General features: G+C 40.6%; 1 protein-coding gene across 17 annotated transcripts in view; it reads right to left on the bottom strand.

Annotated features, from left to right (window-relative positions):
* The window catches only part of LOC116692248 (cyclin-dependent kinase 17), a 37219-nt gene that overhangs the window by 10653 nt on the left and 10938 nt on the right, over positions 1-15628 (bottom strand). For 15 of the 17 annotated variants that reach the window (XR_004332670.1, XM_032520375.1, XM_032520382.1 and 12 more), the window contains 2 exons: positions 6104-6237; positions 2988-3113 (listed from right to left, as the gene is read on the bottom strand). Coding sequence is in view for 16 of the 17 variants with exons in the window: in XM_032520375.1 (XP_032376266.1) it covers positions 2988-3113; positions 6104-6237 (260 nt within the window). In the remaining variant the exon portion in view is untranslated. Of the gene's footprint in view, positions 1-2987; positions 3114-6103; positions 6238-9184; positions 9969-10049; positions 10221-15628 lie in introns of those variants that run through there. The other 2 variants (XM_032520387.1, XM_032520380.1) reach the window with 2 other exon arrangements.

Here is a 15628-nt window from a genome sequence, read left to right as displayed (position 1 = left end):
GTGTGTGTGTGTGTGTGTGTGTGTGTGTGTGTGTGTGTGCCTGCGTATGCTTTCGATGGCAACGGGTTCATTTCATTCCCAACGCTCCAGTGAGCTTAGTCAGCAGGACTAGGTCAGACCAAGTTTTTTGTGACAAAATGAAAGCAACATAAAATAAAACAAAACATGTGTTCTATGCAGCCTATACAGGAGCTGAGAGTACATACAGATAGATTGACTGACAGCAGAAGAAAGATGTCTGCAGCTGTGCTCTAATGTGTATTGAGAAGAAAGTCCATTACCTCGACAACATTTCATTTTTTAATAGGGTTTCTCCTTGTGCTGCCGGTAAAAAGGCTTGATGGGGAGAGAGAGGATGGAATAAGAGTATTAAGTGGGAGAGAGAAAATGACAGCCCTCTGATAAAAAAAAGTGGCATGCAAGGGGAGGTGCAAATAGCCCTTTTATTACCATGATGTAGCCAATCCTCACTGCTTCAATCAATCAAGCAATAAACATCTTGCACCGTCACCTTTTACATGTAAACCTGCCGATAGCAACAGACAAGGTTTGACTCAAAGATGTGGGATGACACTTGAGCTCAGTTATGATTTTTTTTAGTTTATATCACTTAACAATACCATAATATATAGACAGGGCACTTAAAATGATGTCTTGCCTAATTGGACATTATTGTCATATCATCACTTATTAACAAATATTCTGTCAATGCAGGGTTGAATGGGGTAGAAAAAAGTGAGCGTTGCATAACATGGTTAAGTGTTTGATATAAAATGACATCTCCTTCCTTAGCACCATGGAACCCTGAATGTCATTGGACCCCTTTGAATAATTGATTATCAATGTGCAGCAGCAATGAGAGAAAACTGATACCAACCAACTTCACTTACATTACATTGGAAGCGATTCAAAGATCAAAATACACAGTTTCAATCTATAATGGGACACCTGATGCATGGTCTATGTTACGGTAACAAATAACAAGACACTGATAGCCCAAACGCCATTCCATCAGAGTGCTTACAAACATATTGTCACTTTTAAACTTTCACTTACTCATTTTCGTTCTTTTGTGACACAGTTATATATACAGTATATACCTTTACATTTGGGGAGACTTAGCCAGGGGTTAAGACATTCCATTTCTGTGCCAACATTTTCAAACTGTTCAGGGTTGTGACCCATCAAACCTCTTGTTAGTTCCAGCTACAGGTTTTAAAATGACTTAAGGGGAAAAGTAAAACTCTAGAAGAATGTACTAAAGCGGTGACCTAAATAATTACAAAGCTCCAGTTTACGTTAAGTTTAAAGTGGGCTTGAAACATACAGTGCAATTAGTGTACAGCACAGAAAAAAAAACATATTTCTGCAAGGGTGCACTACACTATATAAAGTAAACAATATAATACTATTTAATAAAATACATCTAGCTGTGCTGTAGCTTTCTACATACACTCAGCAAGGTGACAAAGTAAAAAAAAAGTTTCTTTTCCTGCTATTCAACCAAAATCTATGTACACACCGGTTTTAAATTTAATCTCAGATGCCATTTATCTTTTCTTACACTACCATCTCTCCAAATATTTGTTGATCCCTCCTATCAACATCTTCCCACACTTTAAATCATGCCTTGTCTTTAATGCTCATAAAATTCTCTTGTCATCCATCCATCCTTCTTACTTCCTCTCTAGCTAACTTCAAGGTGTCCCGTGGAGTAATCCTTGTCAGGTGAGGAGCTGCAGCGGATAAGTCTGAAACTGCTGCTGAATTATTGATTGATCTATTACATCACATGCATACAACAACCCTGAAGATACACAGCCACACACACAAGTGGACAGACCCAAGCATGTTAGAAAATGTCTGCCACTCATTAACATTGTAAACTATCTCCAAAGTCTATTTCCTTCTTCTCATCCACCCTTACACCATAAACTTATTTTCTTCCCTGTAAACCTCTCTTCAAAGATTCTTTCCTTTTATCTCTGTGAGACTCCTGCTAAATAGCAGCTTCATCAAATCGCTTCAAGTAGAGAGCTGGAGGCAGGGCACCAGCCCAGTTCAATAATTACAGCAAAAATGGTTGATGGATGGCAAATCCTTCATGCTTTCCCATAGTAGGCTTTGGTAATGACGTTTAAAGTTAAACGTATCAGTAAAATAGACCAAGAAAAAAAAGCAGAGCATGTAAGAGAGAATAAGTGAAACAGAGATCAGTGCACTTTTGCTTTACTTAACAGTGCACTGTAACGAAAAAGAAACAAAAGAAATGTGAAATGTGAAATGTGAAATGAAGTGTGACCAAAATAAAACCAAGTGAAAGAGCAGTTCTTCTGCAGCAATACAAAGGGGTATAAAGGGAAATGCTGCATATTCATGAATGTCTGCCTATTTCTACCCATCATCCCCCTCTCTATCCATCCAGTAGCAAGCCCCCCCCTCCCACCTCCAGATTTATACCCATAATGCTCTTGGCCTGGATACATAATACAAAATTAATCCATAATTCATCCCCCTACTGAGCCATTGTAAGCTCTTTAGCATAACTCGTAACAAAAGTGTTTAAAATGAGTCTATGTTTACGTGTTTTCTGCGTGTCAGAAGGAATAATGTCCTTAGTCAGCCATTTCAGTTGTGCACAATGGCATTGAAACTTCATATTACTTTTGTTTTGAAACAAAGCAGCAGCAAAAGAGCAGCACTCACCCAGCTGTACTTACAAAAGTACCCATGCAGTTTTTACCAACAAATCACAAAAGCAGTGGGTCTGGGGGCCCTGGAGCACGACCCCCACCTCTGGAGCCTGATGGCAGGGACTATGGGGCACTTCTCTGGGGACTTCAGGGGCACTGGAAGGGCACTGGAAGGGAACTGGGGGTGCCCACCTCCCTTCCAATGCCCCTGACCCCAACTCAAAGAACCTTGCTTCAAGTTCCATATACAGTATATATATATATAATATACACACAAACACATTGAGAACTGACCAATGAAGCGCGCCGTAGCCTGCGGCTCATGGGCTTGTCAAAGGGTGGGCTGTTCATGGCAAACTTCTCCAAGTAGCCCTCCGGTAGCCTGATATCAGCTGGGAGAGACAAACGTTTGTTTATGTCCTGAAACAGAGAGAAAGAAAGAAAGGGGGGTATTCAAGGGGAAGAAAATAGATTAAATATAAATCACATGTAAATAACAGCTTAAAATAAATCAATCATGGTTTATTTTCTTAAACTGAAACCCTAACCTTACACATTTAAAACAATTGTCCATTTACAATTTTATACCACTGAGGCCTGAATAGATATTGATGTATGATTTATGTTATTTGACATCTTTTAAAGTTCTGTAACACATGAACGAAGCCAGTCACATTTTTGACCATCTCAAAAAGACTTGACCAGTGGATTAGTGGATTAACCAACCATTGTCACCCCATCAGTCAAGTCTTTTGTGTTCATCACCTATTCACCTGACATTATCATATTTCTTGGCGGTTTGACAATTCTTTGATGACTAAACTGATCACGGGGATCTGGCATCAAACATCTCTCTCAAGCCGTGGTTGCTCTTCTTGATGCTCTACGCTTCTGCCTAGTGTAGTTGACTTCTATTTGAGTGTGTGTACTGTTCTGTGAACTATTTGCTGAAGATGACCCCATTTTAAAAATTTTATTTTGAGGATTATAATTGAGTCATCATTAATTTGTTTTTTTTATTGATGGAATTTGCGTACGTACGGTTTTACGTAGCACAATTCACGTAGAGTGAATACCTCTAAATTACCTACTACAATAATCAGCTGGAATAACTTTTCCCTTCCCAGCCCTTGCTTCAATACAACTTACATTTTTGTGATGCTACTTTTCTGCTCCTATGTGTTATCCATGTAGGACATGTTCACTGGCAAGGTGCCAATCCCACATTGTTTCCATGGCAGCAATGGCTGGCTGGCCTAGTCCCAAAACCCCCACGGTATGTGTCCTTGATGTAAGTGTGTGAAATGATATGTGTGTTTACATGGGAGCGTTAGTGGGAGGGAAAGAAATGTAAGTATGCCTGAAGATGAAAGGCAGAGGGATTTTACGCCTCTAATGGTTTTATCGAAGCTCATTGGCTAACATAACAACATGCAGTATTACATACAAGCCGTCACTTTAAGGACGGTGACACTTACTGTAAAGATTAAACATACACCTTGAAAATATACACTCACACAAACTGAAAACGTTAACCAATGCTCTGGAGACTGCATAGTGTATTGTGAAAAATAAGTCAAAAACACATGTACTACCATGACCTGCACACTTTGACCTGAGTAATTTGTACGATTGTAAGCTCCACTGAATGTCTGAATCATAAAAGAGTAAAATAAACAGAAGACAAGCACTGCAACACCACACGACACACAAAAACTGCAAAATATTCCCAGAAAAATACACTAATTCACTTCATATTTCAAGCAAACCATAAAGCCAGTGACTTCTGATAACAAAAACAAAATGCATGAAGTATCTATACTCCTTTTAAAAAGGGTAACAATGGACAAAATGACACCCAAGCCCTCTTATTCACTGGTTGAATAAAGACCCACACACAAAACATTTACACACAAAAACACGTGTCCCCATACTCACAATGCAGAATAGCTCTAGTAACTCCCTCATTGTCCTCCTTAAACGTGTCTTTCTATACACTCACACACAAACGTTTTCCACAATGCATGTCTCTGACCTGCCACATGACTGCGCACTGACAGAGAGAGAGAGAGGCTGGCACTGTGGTAGAGTGCCATCCACATGCTCAGAGGAGGAGGAAAAAAGAGGAGGAGGGGGAAAGTATGAGTGGAATGGACAGATTCCTGAGGGAAGAAAGGCAGATAGGGGGGAAGGGGGGAACGGAGGGTGATGGCTGAGAGGAAACATTGTTTTTTGGTTCTCTCCCGTCATTTTGTCCTCCATATCTCCTTCTCCCTCTTATCACCTCCTTAACTGTTCCACTGGATCTCCCCTTTCTTTGTAATACCAATAATTATTCCTACTTCCATAATTACCCTCTCCTTCCAGCATTTTCTTCTCCTTCACCCCCAACCCTCCACTCTTCCTCTCTGTGATAAAAATGGTCTAAATTAGTCTCTTCCACTGTTCACAGCAATCAGGGGCAGCAGCCTGTGTGTCCAGAGGCATTTCCTGTGATCCTGCTGCACTCATCACTCTGCAACTCCTTCAAACAGACACTCACATATGCAAGCACACTCTGGCTGAGACATGAGCACATACTCAGGGATGTGGCAAAACAAAGCAACAAATAGCAACGATACCTGTCCACGGATTGTACAGGTGCACTGACGTAGACAGGCGACACACTGTGTGTAAAAGCTGGTCACACTAAACCCAGTTCTGGGTTCCAAATTGTTCACGATTGACTATAGTAGATTGTAGACTGTAGTAGATCACCAAATGATATACCTGAATTATTGAATTAAAATAATTGAATACTGAATTAAATGAATAAACAACTCAAAAGTTAGGCAATAGATTATATTGATGAAGGAAATGAGCTAACTATGATCATACATTGCACAGACAGGGGGAAAATAAGTACATTTAGATAGCTGCCAGATAAAAAGAAATGACCTGAGTAGTGTTCAAAGTAACTTTTTTGCCATCTGCTATAGCCCTACTAATACTAGATTTTTGAGGCCAACACTGATGACGATATTTGGGAGTTTATAAAAAAAACATTATCAAGTTATAAACAATTGTGATACAGATGCTTTAGAGTTTGTTTTTAAATGGTGACCAATATACAAATTAAACAGGACATTTTACATTGCAAATTGTAGGACAAACCATGCAATGCTAACAGTTTCTAAATTACCTCAAACCATAGTTTAGCATTACTGTTCTTCAATATATTGTGACTTATCCGCCGACATATAAACAGATATTTGCATAAGCTAATATCAGCTGATAACTTGGAGTTTAGCTCGACCATCTAACACACGCATAAAGTTCCCTAAATAGAGTGTAGCAAATGCTGCATAGTGAAGGAGTGTGCGTGGCAGGAGCCAAAGCGTTATCTGTGACATGTGTCTGACTTCCAATACCTCATTAGAGATGCGTCGATGGTGGTTATTCCTCATACGGACCCTGACTGGACTCTGGACCTCATCAGAAGACGTCCCAGATGCCTGGTCGCTCTCCCCATCGGAACCCATCTTCACATTCTCATGAACAATACCTACAACACACAGAGACACAAACAGACTGCTATTGTCAGGAATTGCGCTGTACTTTTTAATTCAACTCAAGTCTTTTGGACTGCTTTTTTGTTTTGTTGTTTTGCACAAAACCTCTTTTGCTCTCCTCTCCTCCTCACTCTCTCCATATATACCCATCAGCGAACACAACCCTTTTGTCTTTCTTTAGATTTACCCATCTGAGAAAACCATAGTAGAATCCCAATCCCCAGTTGATAGATTGCCCCACGTGCTAGCCAAGCGTGTATTAAATTCCATTGGTAAGATGAGGAGGTCAGAGATCGATATCACCCTGCATGCAATGAGAGCTTTCCCATCTTTGCCTGCCACCCCCCCCACCTACACACACACCTCCATTTGCTTCAGAGTCCATCTGATTAATGAGTCACAGTGCAGCAGACAGGACTACTTCCATCAATGGTGTATGTAATGTGTGTGGGGGGAAGGGTCTCTCTTTGGGTTTCAGTGTATGGTGCCTGCTTTCAAGTCTGGGTCATGCACAGCACATCCAGTATGTGTGTGTGTTTGTGTGTGTGTGTGTGTCTTGTGTTTGGTGGAAGAAACTGCTTCATGAGAGGAAACTCAGTAACTGTAACACCTCAGCCATGAGACAGAGTGATTAAGCGCCAGATAGGTGAAGCTATTTATTATATTGCACAACTATATTGTCTGTCAGCTGTGGAAAGGGACAACACCACCTGAGGCTGATTATATGTAATTTGTGTGTGTCCCTGTCCTGTAGTTAAGGTTAGGATTGGATCAGGTAGTCTATGAGTTCTACCATCGGGCTAAAGAATGGAAAAGATAGAATATGGACTCAATGTTCCCTGTTGTTCTTCACCAATAACACTTATATTTCATGCTACCTTTTATTTCATAATGTTACTTTTCATGACATTGTTTGGTGAAGTCACAGACCTCTCACTGTTAAGCTAATCACATGCCCCCTGCCCTGATGGCTGTGCCATTATTTTCCTATGGGGAGAGCAGTGGAGACAACTTGCTTGGCATGGCGCACTGATCAAAATTGCACTGAGTGCTGCACTTAAAGTTCAAATTATTTCAACTTTGACTTTGTTGCCACTAACCTTTCAAGGCGCAACCAAAGCCATAAGCAATGATGACATATACCTGCGCTACACTTTGCCTTGGCGCCGGCAATATATTCTGCGCCCTACCCCACGGTTTTATCTGATCATGTGTAGGCGGCTTTAAGCTAGCAAGCAGTCTACTACCTGTGTAGATGCCAGCTGCTAATTTCAGCCTACATCCTGTCCACCGGTCTAACTATCTGTTGACAAAAGCAGCATATGCTCATTAGGAAAACACAAGTCTGACGTACTGCCTGTGGCCTCTAAAGCCAGACACAAGAATACAGGGTATGCATACAGAATAGCTTTGTAAGAAAACTGAGCAGTCAGTAGTGATATCGGGAATCAACCCTGATGGTGAAATATTAAACTCAAGTTAACTGATACCAGAGTGAGGGGAAATTGATCCAGGATATCTACATAGGGATAGACGCACACACGACCACACGCTCACAACGAGTGAGTATCCAGTACTGCTATTATGTCACAGGTCTGTCTCACTTGGAGAGATCTTGATCTTGATCTCTTTGCTTAAACAGTCAAGGAGATGCAGGTGGATCAGACTAGATGACTGACCTGGGAGGAAGATTCCATCACCTGGGCCTCGAAACAACGTGATGCAAAATTGTTCTGCTGACACATACAGCAAGCACACTTTTTATCCTCAAAATAACACACAAGTACACACAAGTACGTACACACACACACACATACACACGCACATACACTTCTTGATCACTCTGGACATTATTTTCCAGTCTCCTGCAGGTTCTTTCTGCTCCATTTACATAGCAGACTAAGAGCACACAGTAAATGTCATGAGCTACCACTGCCTCCCTGTGTGGAGTCAGGCTGGCCTAGTTAGGGTTGTTGACTCCCTGCTAGCATGTTTGGAAGAGTGAATGGGCCGCTTTTAGGTCTATTCTATTAACCCAACTCTGCATGTTCTCCACTTAGCTGGAAGTTCCTCAGAAAATGACTGAAATATTCAGTGGAAAGGATGTTAAAAAAGTAAAGTAAGTATAAGATTCACTTCAACAGCCCTTCAAAGATTAATGGAAATCTTGGGAATTTATTGTCATGCGCCCTTCCTGGGCTAGGCCGGTCATCGAGTTCAGTGGGTTGTTTAAGGGTGCACTGGTAAAATGAATAGCCACTGCAATGAACCATTTCACATCTTCTTGCTCTTAGGCCAGAGGTTGTGAAACAGTTTTTTTTTTTAAACAAAAGTCAGCCTATTGTCTGGATTTGGAATGAGCGGCAGAAATAGCTATAACACAGCCTTATGCTGACAAGCAAATGGATCCAAAAATTCAAAAGATGAACTTGAAGAACGCTTAACTTCTCCTCAGCGTCCGTGGGTTCCCTTAAGAAACCAATGCGCCCTGGGCCAACATACTGCATCTTTAATCTTAAAACCAGCCAAAAAAAGTAAATAATATTAATAATAAAAACAATATTTTTAATAAGATGTTCAAAGTTGTAGGATCAGCAGATTCTAAAAGAAAGCTATTTCACATATATCCATGTCTTTGTATCTAATAAAACTTCAGGACACAAGTTTGATTCTAATTTATTGTCCCACAGAGTGGAACAAGTATACTAAGACATAGTCCATGTGTTAATGCACTGCAAATACAAGTATTGTATGGCACAAAGATGTAGAGTTACATACAGTATCATCTATTAAACGTGTTACCTCTGAAAAATCTATCAAACTTGTACATATTGTTATAAAAACCAATGTAATCGTATGCCATCATTATAGTCTGGATGCAATGAAATGGAGGATCAGGATCTAGATGAACTTGAAAAAAAAGACAGTGATGAGACTCACCAATACGGTTTCCTGGAGGACGACATGAGTCCAGCACACGAAGCATACGGAAAGGTGACAGCCTGAGAGGGGTGTCTCTCTCCCCCATTCTTATCCCCTCTCCCATTCTAACCTCCCCCATCTTTGAGTCTCCACCTCTGGGAGCCCGTGCAGAGCCCCCTTGGGGGGTGCCTGACATATCCATGTTCCAGAGGATTCAAAAAACTACAGTTAGAAGTGTGATTAAAAATTCAAAGAGACATTTCAGAAAGAGCCGAAAGAGAAATTTGGGCCTTTCGAGGAGTGAAAATCACTTGAGTCCAGTCTGGGTTGGGTCTGGGTGGGACTCAGGCTTCAGGAGTTGTAGCTGTTTAAGGGCAAAATCCAATCTTCAGGCTGTCTCTGGATCCCCAGGACAGTCCCATGCAGTAGAGAACAGGTCTTACATCGGGAGGACAGTGCACACTGTACAGGAACGAACACTAATCACAATGCAACAACTCCCTCTGCTACTACTCCACTTCAACATGCTCTCTCTCCCTCTGTCTGAGACACTCCCTCTCTCCACCTCTCCTCCTTTCTCGCTCTTTTTCTCTCTGCAGTCAAACTCTGCTTGCTGACTGGGGAAGGTCAAACCCTGTGCAGGTAGGCAAAATGCTGCAGAGACAGTCCTAAACACGCAAGCTGAAAACTGTTAACACCCCATCAACTCAGAATAACAGGTGTTCTGCTTCCATCTATATAGTTCACACACAGAGACACACACACACACACACACACACACACACACACACACACACACACCAAACTTACAGCTCCTCCCAGAATGAAAAACACTTTCATCCATCTGCTGTTCAACTATCTGACACTCTCTTTTTCTTTTTACTTTTTCATTTCCAGGCCAGTGTCTTCTTCTTTTTCCTGATGTGTTTCTCCTTCTGTCAGATCTCCTCCCTGTTCTGTTATTCAGCACACCACTCTATTCAGGCTGTTGTGCTGCTTTCTTTCCACTCCCCTCTGTCGATTGCTCCCTCCTTGTCTCTGGCGCCCATATCAGTGCTGTTAGTCCTTTTACTCCCTCCCTTCACCTTGTTATTACTCTCCTCCCTCTCATGTGATACCAATCTCTCTCTTGCTCTCTCTCTCTCTTTCTCTCTCTCACCCTCCTCCTGTCTCTATCTCTCCCTCCCTTGTTTTTCCTATCTCCGTCTGGGTCCAGAGACGGTGTTGAATATACAGTACAATCCTCTCTTTTTATTCAGGAGCCAATGATCACATTTTCTGCCTCTTTCTTGCACTCCATCACAATCGCTCCATCTCATTCGCCTTCTCTCGCTCTTGTTCCTTCCCTCCTCTCCACCCTTTTCCTCCTCGTCCTTATCACTCTCTAGCGCAGAAATTGAAACCCTGAGGCTTTTGAGTGACGCCTCTAGTATTCTAGCTCCCATCTTCCCCCTCTCATACATTCTCTCCACCTTCCTGTTTCTTCTTCTCCCTCCGTCCTTCCCCATGGACCTAAAGCACGGGCCATTATTCCTTCTTAACATGTGCACACATACACACGCACCATCCCTTATAAATGGCACTGCAGACACGGTTACGGACACACACACACACACACACACACACACACACACACACTGTAACACTGTGACACTGTGACACTGTAACACTGTAACACTGTAACACTGTACATGGGTCTATGTGAAACACCTGCAGAGCAAACACATTATGAAGAAACACACATTAATTATAGACAAATAAAACAAGGAACTATGTAGCAGGATGTAACAGTGTTAATCCTGATGGATGTTTCACTGTACTTGAAAACACCTGTGTTTTCTTTGCACAGATCCCAAATGTTCCTTCCAACTACATTGTGCAGGATGGACTGAGGGGGGCTGTAACACAAGCACCAAGGGCTTAAAGGTCCCACTACTGATCTATTTGCTGTTGCAACAGGACACTTAACCATCTAAAGAATAAAGCGAGGGGCTGTTAGTCATGGAGAGAATGTATATGAGTGGACCGACAGAAAGGCGGGATAACATAGTTTTGTGAAGACTTCACTGCTTGGATATGTTTGACAGTTTAAGTGTTTTTTAGGAAAAAGATTTGAGGTGTTTGTATTTTTACTTTTAGTACTTCATACTTCACTACATTATTTAACATAGATATCAGATTAGGATTTTACATACAAAACATTTGATCAATTTACAAAATATGATGCTTTGTTATAGATTAGGCTACCGGTAAATAAGCCAAACAAGTATATGAAGCAGTTAGGATTAGCTTCACCTCAACCAACTGAAACATTAAATAAATACTTACATGTTAATGCATAAATATTTGGCTAATGGGTACTTTTACTTTTAATACTTTATGTACCTTTTGTTGCTAATAATAATGCACTTTTGCAATGGTATCATTTTGAAATTTGAATGCGGAACTTTTATTTTCACAGTGTGAAAGTAAATACGTCTTCCACTACTGGACAACAGGTCCAGGATGTTCAAATGGACTTTCCACAGGAGAAAGAGAGCTACTTAAATATGCTGCTACTACTACCAGTGTGTTGGCTGTTTGCTCTTTTCTTCAACATCGGAAAAAATTTGTGTGAGCGCATTAATATTTCCTCCAATGGAACCGTGGACAATCCCACCATAGAAACTACCATACAAAGAAGTGGTGAATGGCAACTCTATCTAAAATGGCAGCAAGATACAAAAAAAATCAAATGCCACATTTCCTAATAATAATAATAATAATAATAATATTAATTCCGTAATAATCTCAAGCATTAATACTTTTTATCTTACCTCTCCCTTCAATGTCAATAATTAGGTTGTCTTGTCAGCTTTAACTGATAAAACATGCTAATGCAAAAAAGCTCTCACACCCTAAATGTCAATATTAAATAATGGCTTTAATAACTCTATCTACAATACAATAACAATTTGAAAACACTTTTAATCTGATAATTGGAGGAAGGTGTATTAAAACAAATATTTGGGTAAGGGTGCAGTGTTCACTTCAGCTAATCTACATGAGGCGCATGGTTATTATTTTCTTTGGGCGCATTACTCTACAGCATACTTTTACAGCTCATTGACAGACATATATTGATGTTGAGTGCTTTATCCTTGAGCTTAAAAAGTCAAGGACAAAAGCTCAGCCCTCCACCCATCACTGTCTCCCTGTCTCTTTGTATTCACAAGTGCAACTACATACATCAAGGATTTCTCTCTTGCCTCGCAGCCCCTTCCACACAGCCTTTTACTCCCTCCAAGGTCTCGTTTACTGTCACTTTTTCTTGCCAACTTGTTTGAAACCTCTTTATTGTCAAATTTGCTTGGCTGTATTTGAGTTTCCAATTTAAAAAAATATTTTGTGTTGTTTTACCATAAATACCAGTTATCCTCCAGTAGTGAGACAATAAAAATCAAAGGGCATTGCAACAACAATCCCTGAGGAACACACACACACAGAAACACACTTACAAGGCTGGAAGGTGGATGGAGGGGGACTACAGTAATTACCTCTAAAGCTTTTATCTGCATCTAAGGAATCTTATTATCCAATTAGCGGGACCAGAGCTAGCTATTGTCAGCTACCGGTTTGTATGTGCTGGTCCCCAATGCTTCACATCGCTTCCTTTCCTATTTATAGCTTTGAAAATTCCCAGCATACTTTAGCAACATCTTTCCTGTGCCTCAAGCATACGCTAATGTAACAGAAAGCCCTAACACACACGAAAAGCTTACAAGATCAACTACATAAAAGGAGCCCACTCCATTGTTCTTATCAAATCTGAATCTGGAAGTGCGAGAGTAGGGTTAGTGTGAGTGTAAGGAGCTAGAGAGAAAGGGCTACAGCAATTAATGTAGTGTTAATGCACTACAATAAATCCCTAGCACAGACAAGGTCTCTCATGGTGTGCAATACACAGAGGGAAAAAAGGGTTGTCTGAAAAGCTTTCCATCTTTTACCTTTGCCCCATTGGGCTTTTATCTGGAGGTTAAATTTAGTATTTTGATTTATATAGGGAGAAAGCGACAGAAGGGAGAAAAGAACATGAGGAGACATCTGTGACAGTATTAGAAATAGCAGTCTGCGATGGGTTTTGAGGTGAGTATGCCGCTTTCAGCAGGGGCATTTTTCTCAGTAAAACAGATGGGAGGGCCGACTAATCCTCAACAGTGTAACTACAGATCTTCCCAGAGAGAAAGAGATGAGGTAGCTGTGAAAAGCAAAAACCGAAAAGTGCAGTGCTCATCTTTCCTCACTGTAAGTACAGTGTGGTAGGAGTGGGTGTTGGCCTCAGTTAGCAACAGATGAATCACAAACCTGTAAAAGCCCTCTCTCCATCTGGCAACTGGCCAAACGCCTCTAACATTCGCATAAAACCCCGCAGTCAGGCCCACTTGCACAGATGAAAAGGGAATTTAATTGAATCTTAGAGCAAGTTAGCGAAAGACAGAATAAGGGGAGAGAGAGAGAGAAAGGGTGGGCAAGCTCTTTAGTGCAGCAGCAAAGAGAGATTGCATCATCATGTTGCTCTATTAAAGAGTGTGACATGCTCTGTATGCTGAGTGGCACACAATGAGTCAGCACAACCAGTAACTAGTGTGAAACACACACACACACACACACACAGCATACCTCTTTACATTTCAAACTACACGTTATCACGATTTTAATAACAGAAACACATCTATTCTAGGTTCTGAGTCAAGCACCGTCAATTTTAAAGCTTTTCTGAGCTCAGAGACAGCTGTGGATTTCACAGAATGAAGTCTCTTTGCCAGACCAAATGTAGTATGTGGGTTTAAGTCTGGTACATAACCAATTTCTTACATACTGTATGCTATTACTGGTATTTCTACATATTCATTTCATTTTCCTCATCTCTTAAACACCATCAATCTGTGCCAATACATTCTAGCGATTTTGATATCCATAGATTTTGTCCTTGTCATGTGGATAGTTAAGTAGATAAATAGATACATTTTTGTGTTCTACCATTTGTCATGTTGAAACTTTTGGTAAAAGGTTTGGGGAAATTATCTGTGTAAGATGAGGGGATTGGACACCACTCTTACTGTATACCCTATCCGTTGTCAAATATGAAGGACATGGTTTGGTTCGCTTAGCTTAGCACAAAGACTCAAAGCAGGAGAAACATGAGGAATAGTTGAATTTCTCAAAAACACCCCACATTAACTCCAAAGATTAACATTTGCATTCCATTACTGCATGGCTGAGTACTTTTTAGGTACTAACTAAAATGTGTCCCTACACAGTAGAGTATTGAAAATAATCAAAGTTGCCATCAATTGTCTGGTTTGATTTGTAACCAAATGTACTATTTATTTGATTTCATATATACAATTTTATTCTACCCAGTTAAGTTCTTTTTACAGCTTCTTGTGTTGAGACAGCATTTAACATTTGAGATAAACTGAAAAACATGTTTATAATCGTAAAAGTACTGTGTGAAAAATGTATTGTTTTGGTATTGGTACCGAATCTCATGCATCATATTAGAAATAGTGTTAATTAATTTACAGGGATCATCTACATTTCATCTACCCATTCTTATTGTATTCCCAGCTTTCAGGATCACAATGAACTGTAAGCTCCTGATTCAAGACTAGTTCTCTAGTCAGCCACTGTTCAATGGATGCCAAGAGTCTTATTGTGGTCTATCTGCAGTTCACTCAGTTGAGGACAGGGGATACACAACACAAAGCTAATATGACTCCTGAAGGAGCCATTGTGAAACTAACACACTCCCACCACGCTGCTGTCTCCGTCCTTTCATCTATACTTTTCTCCTTCTCTATCTCTCAGTCTCCTGTAATCAATCTCTCGCCATTTTCTAAGCTCCATTTAATTCTCAACCCATCTCCAAGATCCACGTGTTCAGCATCTCCCATTTCTCTCCATCTTTGACTTTCCCTTTTCCACTCCATCCCACTGCTCCTGATATAAGCCGTTCTGCCACAGTGGGAAATGAGATTACTGGGATCCATATAGCAACAAACCACACGTTCCATTACATAATAAAGACAGAAGGAGAAAGTGAATGTGTGAGCATATGGGTGTAATATTAATTTGGAGGTGGAGTTTAGCTAATGGATTGTGTGTCTGTGTGTGTGTGTTTGTGTGTGTGTTTGTGTGTTGTGACAGTTGGATTAAGGTCATTAGATTTTAAGCCCTACAGATTCATAGTAAATGTTGGGAGTTGTGTCAGTAAATATGGTTTTACACTGAAACCCTCCACCCCTACAAATGCATGTCATTGTGTGCGTGATTTTCCAACCACAGGTGGCAGTATTGCTGCAGTATTACAAATGCACAGCTAAATATTACATTATTCTACTGATTGACTTCTAGAATAGAATTTGCTACAGGCTAGTGTGTGTGTGTGTGTGTGTGTGTGTTTTTGTGTGTGTGTGTGTG

This window comes from Etheostoma spectabile, chromosome 7, assembly GCF_008692095.1.
Source record: "Etheostoma spectabile isolate EspeVRDwgs_2016 chromosome 7, UIUC_Espe_1.0, whole genome shotgun sequence".
NCBI lineage: Eukaryota > Metazoa > Chordata > Actinopteri > Perciformes > Percidae > Etheostoma > Etheostoma spectabile.
The sequence above is the reverse complement of the archived record's forward strand: the minus strand, read 5'-3'. Positions and strand labels throughout refer to the sequence as shown.